Source organism: Mya arenaria, chromosome 10 (assembly GCF_026914265.1).
Source record: "Mya arenaria isolate MELC-2E11 chromosome 10, ASM2691426v1".
Lineage (NCBI taxonomy): Eukaryota > Metazoa > Mollusca > Bivalvia > Myida > Myidae > Mya > Mya arenaria.
Window position 1 is genome coordinate 53,403,492 of NC_069131.1, and position 12,579 is coordinate 53,416,070.

The 12,579-nt window shown below is 35.1% G+C and overlaps 1 protein-coding gene across 1 annotated transcript; it reads right to left on the reverse strand.

Moving 5' to 3' along the window:
• Positions 1-389: 389 nt before the first annotated feature.
• On the reverse strand, positions 390-12,579 carry LOC128204811 (sodium- and chloride-dependent betaine transporter-like). Its single transcript, XM_052906220.1, has 8 exons — positions 12,057-12,579; positions 10,845-10,990; positions 9,437-9,589; positions 9,180-9,300; positions 5,746-5,878; positions 2,729-2,863; positions 748-851; positions 390-414 (listed from the first exon to the last, which is right to left on the reverse strand). The coding sequence occupies exons 1-8, from the start codon at positions 12,314-12,316 to the stop codon at positions 390-392; spliced, it is 1,077 nt and encodes a 358-aa protein (XP_052762180.1). The 5' UTR covers positions 12,317-12,579.

Below are 12,579 nucleotides of genomic sequence, written 5' to 3' on the forward strand. Positions count from 1 at the left end.
TGCGTTTCTGCAACCAATCCTTTTGTTTACATTTCCTCTTTGTAACACAATACCCCAGTCAATTGTAACCATGGGTCTCAAGGTCCGGGGGTATACCAGGGATATCCGGGGAGATGGGCCGTGTTTTACCCTTCCAGGTGGCCCCGCAGTGCCGGGTGAATGCACTTTTGTCTGAATGTGCATATGTGTGATCTGCAGTTTTTCTAACGGGATTAGAAACAACATCTTCAGCTGTATGTGTTAAATTCAAATGTTTAATCATTTCATGAACTATTTCAATTTTTGAGACTCCAAAAACACTTTAACATTTTCTTGTCCAAAAAGGTGCAGTTTGAGCGTATTTTATTGTTTTGCTTGTGTCCGATTCTGACATACGAAGAAAACTTGTATTAAGGGGGAGGGGAGAGGTTCCGGCTGTGTTAAATCCGCAAGTTAACTTTTGGTGTGGATATAAGAAATATATTGCGTGATTGATGTAATTATCGGGGATATGAATAAAGTTGGGCTGGCTAGACAACGCGCCCTTCGGACTCCACACATTTGAACTAACGCAACTGCGTTCATACCCGGATATCTACATCAATCAAGCAATTAATTCCTTAATTAAACTATTTTCGTATATGCTATTGACATTATTCAAACATTTCAAAAATATACGCAAAAACACTTGTGATTTTGAAAATATACTAAATATCAAAAAGTCATAGTCATAATGCTTTATACAAATTTAAATAACGCGATCCATACCAAAACGATTTTTGATGGAAGCGGTTATAGCTAGCCATGGTTATGACACCTCCCCATGATGGTCCTAACGAACAGAAGACCTGTATGGCAGCCTCTAGCCAAACCTGAAATGAGATTCATTTATCCTTCATATTTACTACAAAGATTCGACTCAGTTTGTATTAGAACAACCTTGTATTTAAGGTAAGTTTTGTTTGTGACTATGTGTGGCGTTTGAGTACTCAAACCATGATTGCAAGCCTTGCCACTTTCTTGTAGTTATATTGCTATTGTCATGTTGCTGTAAAACTGTATCTTTGCAAAAATAGTGTCTCCATATTTAGGTTCATGGTTCTCTCCTTTATTGTTGATTTTGCCATTGTTATTAGTTTTCTTCATAGAACGTGATCTTTGTTCGATTCTGATTATTTGTGTAACATCACTTTGTTTACACCTATGCATTTTGACATTGATAACGCTTTTTTTGTTCCAATGGTAAGGCAGCTTTAAAGGTATGTTTTCAGTTTAACATAATTCTAAGAATGCACCCACATGAACGAGTGTTTATAGGACATGGAGTTTCTGTACAATCTTCATGTCTCAGACATACCAGGAATCAGTGCTTTGTAGAAACTAATTGTTATACATGTATAATTAAAACATGAATAAATATTGTACAGGTATTTTCGGAGGGATGTTTATCTCTTTATTTTAATATTACATGGTTTGATAATAGCTAGCAGCTTTAGGGACATCAATTTTACTACTTTACAGCTGGGGAAGGACATGAATCTGTTATAGTTGAAACATAATTACACATGATACTACATGAAACACGACTGTGCATGTCTTTCCTTTAGGCGTTGTCACATAGAGTGTGATCGAAATCCCGTACCCCCCCCCCACACACACACACCAAAAATAAATAGATAAAAATATTTTTTTTTTTTTTTTAAATCAAACAATGATGTCATGTACTAGTGCTAGAAATCAGGCTTGCATGTTTATCTTTGGCGTTTTTTTCTTTATTTAGGATTGTTGGGATAAGAGTGAGGTTTGTGCACTTAAACTGATTAAACCCTCAGTAAATTTACATTTCACTGACCGTTCCAAGGCAGTACCTAACAATCCTGGATAAACATACCTAGTTTGTTTATATATAGTATGTATACAATGTGCTGTTTGTGGAATTTTGTGCTGTTCTTCCAGGTTTCTTGTTTGTGATTTTATGACCTATATCTTTGGCGTTTTCCCACTGCCATTAAAATGGGTTTATGTTTAAAAAATTTGTAACTGAGCTTGTTTCTGTAGTTTTTCGCATAAATATTGCAAAGGAAAAAGTTTAATTTTGTGTTTCCGGTCCGGGTCGAAAACCCGCAAAGGGTACATGCAAAAGCCGTTCACGAGCTTGCCGAGTTATCGACCTTGAAGCATGCCTAAGTGACGGAGTTTTGTTTGCGGATTTGAAACAAGTATTGATATTTCTTCTAGCACACCCGTTGAAAACACATGTATAAACATTTTACCAAAAAACACGTACAACGTCATTATAAGTAATACGTTTTCACATTATGATGAAGTCAAATTGTTCCAGTAAAACAGCACCTTTTAATATGATCTTTTTTGTCTTCTAATTACAGTTTTGTAAAATATTTTATCAGCTGCGCTCTATTGATATGTTATTGTGTCAAAATTGAGTGTTTCTATTCTACACACTAAAAGAAATAATAAGAGCCACATTGTTAAGCGTGATCCATCTGGTATGGAGAATTTCGGACGTTCTATTCCAGGAGAGGCATGGGAAAATATTCATCAAAAAATGCCAAAAAAATTGTGAGCAAGAAGGTTGGAACTCGACTTAAATAAAATTAAATATTAATACCATATTATCTCATAGCTCAAACTATCTGGTTGCTACTTTGACGATTGGGCGTCGTAAACATCAACTTGCATTTCTCAAACATTTATCAATAAAGGTTTGGATATTAAATGCAGAAAATACCTGAAACGTGAGAAGTTTCGAGAAATCCGGAGTGACGTAAGTTTTAATCCCGTCCGCGGCCCCTTCCATCGTTAACCCTTTAATGAAGATGATCGTCAGGAAGAGATATGGGGTGGTTGCTGTTACATACACGACCTGGATCAATGAACATTATATTTGAGACCATCGTCCAATAGCCCCGTTTGTTTTCTTTTTAAAAAGGGACATAACCCAACTATCATTAGAGTCGGAGTTCTTGGCCCTATTTAATTGTATAGTCTCTGGGATCATCTGTCCCAAAATTTTTTAATCCAAATTTTGAACGGTTAAACAGTTATGGACAAGTTGTGTATAATGATGACAAGGCCGACGAAAACCACACCAACGACACGTAAAGCTTTATGTGATTCAAAAAGACAGTCAAAACCCGTTGGCTCGATATCGCTTGGGTTGATATCCTCATTGCAATTGAATAACAATGTAAGCTTTTCTTTTATATCAGTCTTTCTCTGACCCAATCAGTATAGGACAATATTTTTAAACCAATAATTGAATAAAAAATACATTTTAAATGAAAAGACAGCGTTCATAAGCTTTGTATGTATTATGACAAAAGCTTTACGTGAAATAAGGGAGGCTTCTATTAGCTTTACGTGAAATAAGGGAGGCTACTTTTAGCTTTACGTGAAATAGGAGAAACTACTAATAGCTTAGCGTGAAATAGAGGAGTTTTTCGTTAAAAGGGGAGGCTACTTTTTGTTGCACGTGAAATAGGGTAGGCTACTTTAAACCTGACGTGGAATAGGGGAGGCTTCTATGAGCCCTACGTGAAAAGGGGGCCTATTATAAGCTAAACGTGAAAAGGGGAGACTACTATAAGCTTTACGTATTATAGGGGAGGCTACTATAAGCTTTACATGAAACAGGGAGCCCACTTTTACGTTATATTTCAGTAAATTCTTTGAATAAGTGCAAAAATAAGTGGTAATACATAGAGTTTTGACAAACAATAAGAACATATAATATGTTTTATTTCAATAAGCAACAGAATGGACGAAGTTATTTTGGCGCTTTTAATTGGAACCATAATGGGCGATGGCATTGTGTCGCTTTTGATGGGAAACAGAAGGGGCGACTTCATTGTATTCTTTTAATGAGATACAGAATAGGCGATGGCATAATTGCGCTTTAAATGAGAACCAGAATATAACCGATGGCATTATTGAGCTTTAAATGAAAACCAGAATATAACCGATGGCATTATTGCGCTTTAAATAAGAACCAGAATAGTCGATGGCATTGTCGCGCTTTAAATGAGAACCAGAATATAGCCGAATGCATCGCGGCATTTTTGATGAGAAACAGAATGGGCAAAAGCATAGTATAGGCGATAGTATAGTGGCGCTTTTAATGAGATGCAGAAAGGGCGATGATTTTTTGGCTGGCTCTTTTAATGGGAAACTGAAAAGGCGATGGCATTGTTGTGCTTTAATGAGACACGGTAGAGGCGATGGCATTTCTTTTAAATGAGAAATAGAAAAGGCGATGTCATAGTGACTTTCTGTTTAATTCATACATCACTGCTTACTTTTAACACCGAATCAATCTTAAATGTCTGAATAAATGCACAAAAGAAACGTATGAGTTTAAATGCATTATTGCAATACAAATATTAGAATATCTTCATGCTTTTAAACTGAGAAAGTTATGGTCATGTAAGCTTTTTTGATTGAAAACCCTATTTATAAAGGCCACTTTTTATGTACTCAAATCATATGTTATTATGCCCTTCTTTGAAGTAAAGGGAGTATGCTGCTTTGCACATGTCATTCGGTCGGTCCATCGGTAAACCAAAGATTGCCCTCGTGTTAACTCGACAATTCCTGGACGTTTGGTTATTAAACTATACATATAGGTTGGGCCTGACCTGAAGATTACCCCTATTGATTTAAGGGGTCATCGGGTCAATGGTCAAAGTCATAGTGACCTTTAACTGGAAAAGGTTGGCAAAGCTTTTCCGAGTGATAACTTGACAATGCCTGGACATATGGTCATCAAACTTGCCAAGGAGGCTACGCCTGACCAGTAGATGACCTGTAATGATTTTTGAAGTAATCGGGTCAAGGTCACAGTGCCTTTTACGGGAAAAGGTTGTCTAAGATTGTCTAAGTGACAACTCAACAAATTTTGGACCTATGGTCATCAAACTTGACAAGGAAGCAGGACCTGACCAGTAAATGACCCTTAATTATTTTTAGGGGTCATCAGATCAACGGCCAATGTCACATTACCTTGAATGCAAAAGCTCGTCTGTGTGAAAACTCGACAATGCCTGCACACATGGCCATCAAACTCATATTGGTCCTTAAAATTTACGTCAACTTCGATCCCGCTAAACACCATACGGATGGGTCGGGATGAACCTATCTTACACTCTCGGTCATGGAAGATTCTTATAGTCTAACATAGAACGCAAAGCATATAACTGTATACCGATATATCTTAGGTATACCGTGTTAGTACATTAAGATAAGCCATCCGTCAATAGGATCCAAATATGTGTTAGTACATTAAGTGCATAAATGCTGGTATATTTGCAACACTTTGAATTTTGAAAACCGTTGCGTGTTCGATTTCTGAGACTAAGAACGTACTAATCATAAAAAGAATAATTTTGGCATGGTTTTTAAGCCCCCATTTTCAACGCAAATAATTTTAGTATATAAGTCGAGATATGCAAAAAACTTTCTGTTTCAGTAAAGTTGTGATTATATAGCAATTTAACGTTTTAAACCATCGACATTTTTCCTGAGAACATTAACCTGTCCTTCCCATACGACCAGAGATTAATCACAAAGGCGAAAATAAATAAACAAGAATGTTTGCTGGCAATGAAACATACGGCCGGTAAAAATATTAAGGTAAGGTCGGGAAACCGGACACAAACAAATATTTTTGTTACGCCTTATACCTGTCCATGCGTTTTGACACCCTTGATCACAGCCAGAACAGTGAATACATAGACTATCGCCTTATACCTTTCCAAGCGTTTTGACACCCTTGATCACAGCCAGAACAGTGAATACCCAGGCTATCAGCAGACAAATGACTAAATGAGGCTGCATGCTTCCCATCTCTTCAAATCCAGAAGACCGACCAATTGCATTGAATCTGGAAAGAAGATTGCATAGTAAATATGTAGTAGAACTGCTAAAAGTGTTACCATTGGTATGACTTAAACGCCCACAAACGTCCACTACAAGTTCTACTTTAAGTATTTCTACTACAATTGCTGCCTTTGCTGCTGCTTCCATTTTTGCTACTACTGCAGCTGCTGCTGATACTGCAGCTCTTACTACTTCTACTATTTCTGTATCTGATTTCATGTAAACGTTTAAAACGATTGGTTTAAAGGAAAACGAAGTTTTATCTTTTTAAAATAGGGCAAATGAGATCAATTATGATTGTATAGAACGAGTTCACTTTGCACTTGAGCCTTTTATACTTCAAAAATCAATACTACTGTATGGTGGGTGATTCAACCTATTTCGCGTTTTCGAATTTTCGTATGGCGGGTTTTCGCATGTTCGTCCTTTCAACGCAAGAACTTGCAGGAATTAGCTACAATACTTCTCGATTACTGTTTGTTTTTTCTAGGAGGGATTTACAACTTCTTCATTGCTTTCTGCTATGTGTACCACGTGAACACAATTTCCAGGAAGGTAGTACAAAGAAATGTAAACAATGGCTACTTCTGATAAGGTTTAGCAGTAACATTCACTGGAAATGATCTTCCTGGTGCAAAGTTTCTCTCAGAATTCAGTTGTTGAGATAAGTAATGGACACAGTGCTGCTGAGGTTAAACTTCATCTGGGAAAAGACTTGAACTAATTAACAGGTAAGCAAACTATGCAATCCATGTATATATGTTTACATTTAAGAAAACGTATAATAATGTGATGATATGGTTTGCTGTAGGTTTAACATAAAAGATTTAGTCTAACAGCTGCATTGGAATTATTTAATATATTTTAATATTGTTTCTAGCCCAAAATTTAGGTAAACACGCATATGAAATGGATGTATATCAGTTGGTCAGAAACAGGTACACTTTTTCTGTCTTATCATAGAGCTGATCTTGTTTGTGTGTCCTAATGTGTATTTGTGAATAGATGTTATCTAACCAGATACTAATTGTATAAAATAAGTTTATATGTTTTATGAATAAGAAATTAATTACATTTTTTTTTCAGATGCAGTGCCTGTATTAAAGCTGGGCAAGACAAGGTCATTATTATAGTGTCTGATGATGACGGATTATGCCAGTTGAACTTTAAATGAATCGATGAAAAACAGTCCACAAGTTCATGATTTATACAGAAAAGTGTGTAACATAGCTGGTACACACATAGTACAAATAAATATTTATACACATCGATGTGTTGTCAATACAGATATTAAAATATAATACTAAATTCATTCTTGTGTTTCGTTATAGTGTGTTTATTTAATTTCAATATGTCTCCGCTTAAAAATGGTAAAATGTGCCATTGTAAGATTTAAATAGATTAACATCATTCAGAAGCTGCTCAAATGACATATATTATCTTTCTTTGACTGTATTTTCCCCCTATCTCTTTTTTGGACTCTCTTGAGTGGAATCAGATTCACAGCTGGCCGCTGCATTTAAATTTAATTTAATTTGGATTAATGAAACACATGAGTAAGAATGTTCACGCGTAATGTCTTCCTTAATTATATAAGTTATCATGTATATGTATACAATCAAATGGCACATTTCCTGCAAGAATTGATCAATCTGAATATTGCGTGTTTCTGTGTTAAGGTGAGTTGAACGGCTGTTTGCTATACTGCAAGAGGGCCTTTGTAACTTCAATGTATTCTTTGATACAGATGTAGCTCTTAGTTTTTAAGGCCTTTCTGTTTTGGTAATATTTATCAACCTGTCGTAAAATCTTCAATATATTGCAATCACCTTCAATAGTTCTAGTAAAATTGTTTCTTATTTAAAACCACAATAATATGTAATATCAATACTTATTCAGTTATAAGGTTTTTATAAATTCAAGCATAAAAAAAAGATATTTTGAAAAAAAAATCCATCTGGCTATATTACATTTCGTTTTCAAATTTCTAATGTATGTGTATATGTTGCAAGCTTAGGGTCTGGATGATCCTCAGAAGGTCCTTTTCCCCTAACAAAATGTTAACTGCATTTGTATGTTCACTTTTTAATTTAGCAACTGTGAAATCCTCTTGGCCACGCGCACATATTAACCCTTTTCTTTAAGGTTAAGGGAAAGGTATGAAAGAATATTTATTTTGTGTTATAACAGAGTGTTGTTTTCAAGAGACAAAGGCTCCAAGTCCATACCCAATCCATTTTAAATCTATGTTGAACAGAGGCCAGGTCGTACAAAGTTTGTGCTACCTGTTACAGTTGCTATGGACTGTGCTTATCAGTAAATCTATTTTTAGCATATTGGCTGATTAGAAATCCCTCCTATAAATGCTTGACAGATAAATGCGAAATATATATGTATACTATCTTGATGACAACTTTTACCAAAAATGTTAAGACACTGTTGAAACATGAAGAGTCAGTAATAAATCTCAATTTATGTAAAAGGGAATGTGTACTTTGTCTATTAATGTAAGTGTATCTAAAGCTTTGCTTTGAATAGCGCACTTACAACAAATACGACAAAATTATTCATCTCTTAACAGCATACTTTACCATACCAATACATATTCATAATCCAATATGTACTTCGTTCAGTTAATGTCATTTCAATATGTTACCGTTTGTGACATCATAGCAATGTTTAAGTACAGACCCCAGTGACTTAGTAAAACAGCACGATAAATCGCTGAATGATAAAAGCTCAGTAACGATTCAAAATGTTCGATATATGGGAGCGAGTCTTGTGCCTACATTGATGTTTAATTTGGAAGTGAGAGAGTTTTTTATGTAAATTTCTTTGTGTCGCTTTTGTTCTTTTTATTTCAACACCTACCATTCGGATCACCTCGGCCATTTTCCATCGTATACAATTTACCTTAGATGTATATGGACGGTTTAAATTTTCAGATATTTTATATTTAACTACGCTAAAAGTAGATCGCGTAGTAATTTGAATGTAGCAATTCAATTGAATATCATAACTCTTTCTTATCTTAATTTTATTATGCAATGATATACTTCAGTAGCAACGAAACACCTTAGTAATACAATTTACACGTCAAGCCACAACAAATAATCAATACTGTATTTAAATAAAAATCGAACTACTTCTACTGATGTATAGGCATAGGGTTGTTTTCGATGGAAAATGGCCGAGATAGTCCAAATGAAAGCCTAGTGAACTACGAGATCTTAGTATTACTTATGCAACAACAACTTTCATACCATAAATATATTATTATATACAAACATATTATGTTGACTCACTCCCAGAACTCAAATGCCGACGAGCTGTTTATGCTGAAAGTCACTGCATTTGACGTCATATTGGATTTGATGTCACTTCCGTTTACATGTACAATGTTAGCAACCCACATATCCGATAAAGCTGTAAATAAGTGAATCATAAACAGTTTAAAAGAAGTTACTTTTGAATAGGGAATTATAATTATAAGTATTGATATTCTGTTGATAAATAAATATGGTCATAATAGACAAAAAAAGCGAAACTTTTAAAAACTCACGCGTGCAGTGAGGAGTGTTCCAGTGGTTATTGCACGTTGTCCATGGTAACACGGGGAAGAAAGAGCTGTAGAGAAAGTAGCAGACCCACGCTAGAACCATAATGATGAACCATAAAACCCCCAAGGAGAGCACAACTTGCAACACACCTATCCCTGCAAAAAATGTGTTTACATTTTTCATATGTGTGTTAGGGAAATCCAGCTTAGAAGCTTGGTCATGCTATAACATTCATGATGAGAAAATGATGTCCATCACGATGAACCCTGAAAGACAAAACATGTTTCTGAGATATGTTTAGCATATCCAGAACGGTATAATGATGAAATACCATTATAAAGCATTACTTGCGACACTACCTGTCTTGGAGAACTAAACATGTGTTTATAGAAAACGATAAGCATACCAATGTTAGAATCATGATGACGTACTCCCAGATCTGCAAGACAAAACATTTGTTTCTAATACCAGCGTTTTTTTCCATAATGACATACTACAATGATGGCATTACTTGCAACACTCTAGGATCTGCAAGACGAAACAACTTTCGTGATGACATACAATAACACCGTCAGTTCGAGCATAGCTCGCAACACGTCAAACTCTGCAAGACAAAACATGTATAAATCAGACCCATACTAGTTTTATGATGGCAAACCATAATACTTTCAAAAAGATCATTACTTGCTTCACTCCTAGCCCTGAAAGACAAAACATGTGTTTCTAAGATCCACGGTTAACTTATGATGACATACTTTTGAATAGTCAATAGGCCGTTACTTGTAACTCTACCAGCACTGCAAGATAAAGCATGCATTTCTAAGATCCATATTAGTTTCATCCTGACATTCGATAACACCGTCAATGAGGCCTTTGCTTGCAATTATACCAGCCCTGCAAAAAAGCATGTGTTTCGAATAAGTGTAGCACACCACAAGGGTATAAACGAGGCCTTTACTTGCAACACACCTTACCCTGCAACGCAAAATATTTGTTTCTAGGACACACGCTAGTTTCATGATGACATAACAAAACACAGTCAATGATGCCATTACTTGCAACTCTCCGAGCCTTACACGAGAAAATATGTGTGTGTCCGACAAACCTTTTTTGATTAGGAAAAACCACAACGACATAAATGTTGGCATTAATTGCAATAAACCTTAACCTGAAAGACAAAACATGCGATTTTCATGATCGAAAGCACTCATATTTGAAGTTGGACTTGATAATTTCAAATTCATTAGAATGAAGCATATTACTTTGCCTATGAATTGATTTTAGCATAATTTAATCTTACTATCAAAACAAATCTGAACTTATTGTATGTTTCCTTATTTTTTATGGTACTCTTCAATTCATTTTCATAGAAAACAGAAGTAGTCCAGTACTTTAGTTGTTCATTGTTACCTTTAAGCAATGGACAGCATTCGAATGCCAATCCTGCACTCTTTCCTGTAAACTGTCCCAGGCAAACTTCGAGGTAGTAAAGGGGTCCACCGGCTGTGATCAGGAAGAAGAAAAATGGGATCAGGAAAGCCCCACCACCATTCCGACTGTAAAAGAATAGTGAAATGTTTCGTGTTTTGAAATATGTTAGAAATGAAAAAAAAATTCTCAAGCATATGATGAAAAACATCAACACGATAGGATTTAAATGCTGCTTTTTAATTTTATCATGTCTACTGCCAGTGATTTTTGCCGAAAGTAACATCTTCGTTAACTATTATAATAAATAGTGAGATGGCTGCTTTGGTGTTCATTGTAAGAGCACTATACATATCAGTTTGTCTTAACATTGTCCTTGCCGAATGGTTATATTATAGTCGTAGTGTTATTTAGATAAAATAGGTCATCCATATTATAAATGCGTCTCATCAATTAAAACAACAGAATCTTTTAAGTCAAGTTGTATTTTATTGGTACATACACTTAAATTGCAAAGATTTAAGCAGATTTATATCATATGTATAATAAATATATATTTGAAATAGTCTCAGGGGGAGATGTTAACTGGGAATAATTGGTTGAAATAATTTTGAAATATGCAGAAACGCACATCGTTGACATTTAATTATCAAAATCATGTATGTTTCACATGCACATGGCCATTACACACATTTCGTGAGAATGTTAAATATGGTACAATGACCAGCAATGATGAAAATTGGTCCATAATAGTAGTCATTCATGAAATGTATTTTTTAATGCTTGATTTTGCTATACAAGCTATAATTTCTTGTCAAAATGATGTGATGTACTTTCTTTATTATCACGATTTCACCCACAATTAAGTACATATTCGGAGTATTTCTCTGTGTAAGGTAGTCGAGTTTTGAGATGGGCGGTTCTCGCTTGTCTGATAGTAACGCTCGAACTGTGTATGGAATAGTAACTGATTAAATTATCGAAATGTAAACACTGTGTCGTTTGGTTCTAGTTGAGTGGAGTTGTACAGTTGGAAGTCTCAAGCTGTTAAGTGACACTTAAAACACATTTAGTAAATATACATGTTTGTTACTCGTAAAATAAAGCTTTTTGTGCTAACTCGGTTAAATATATTCCAATCTTACTTTGAAAAAAACCCAACTTATCAACTATATTATATAAATGCATACATACCTGCATGTAATCGGAAACCTCCAAACACTTCCTATTCCGATACTGTAGCCACAGATTGCAAGAAAGAATTGCAGTTTGTTCGCCCATAGTCCCCTCTCAATGTTTCCAACTTCTATATTAGCATCAGCTTCAGATGTCAACGTCTGCGACGAGCATTTGGATTCCCGATGTAGAAGCGTTATATGGTCCTTCTTTGCTTTACAAATTATCTCCGATTTGGTATTATTCAAGAATGCTAGTTCTGCAGTATCTCCTTCCATTTTTACGTATAATGCTTTGTACTGAATTTAAACGTAAATTGCATATGTTGTACGTATTATGAGAGGATTGCAAACTAAAGTAAGCCGAATCTTAACGATTAAACTTTAAATGTTATAATGCCCTTTCACTATTGAGAAAATAACAAAAGTTTGCATTCAAAGTATTCAAAGTCAGATTCTCGTTATTTAAGATTATATTGAGTATCCACTAAATGAACATGGAATTTTTCATAAATGTGAATTTATAAATTGCACATCGAGAA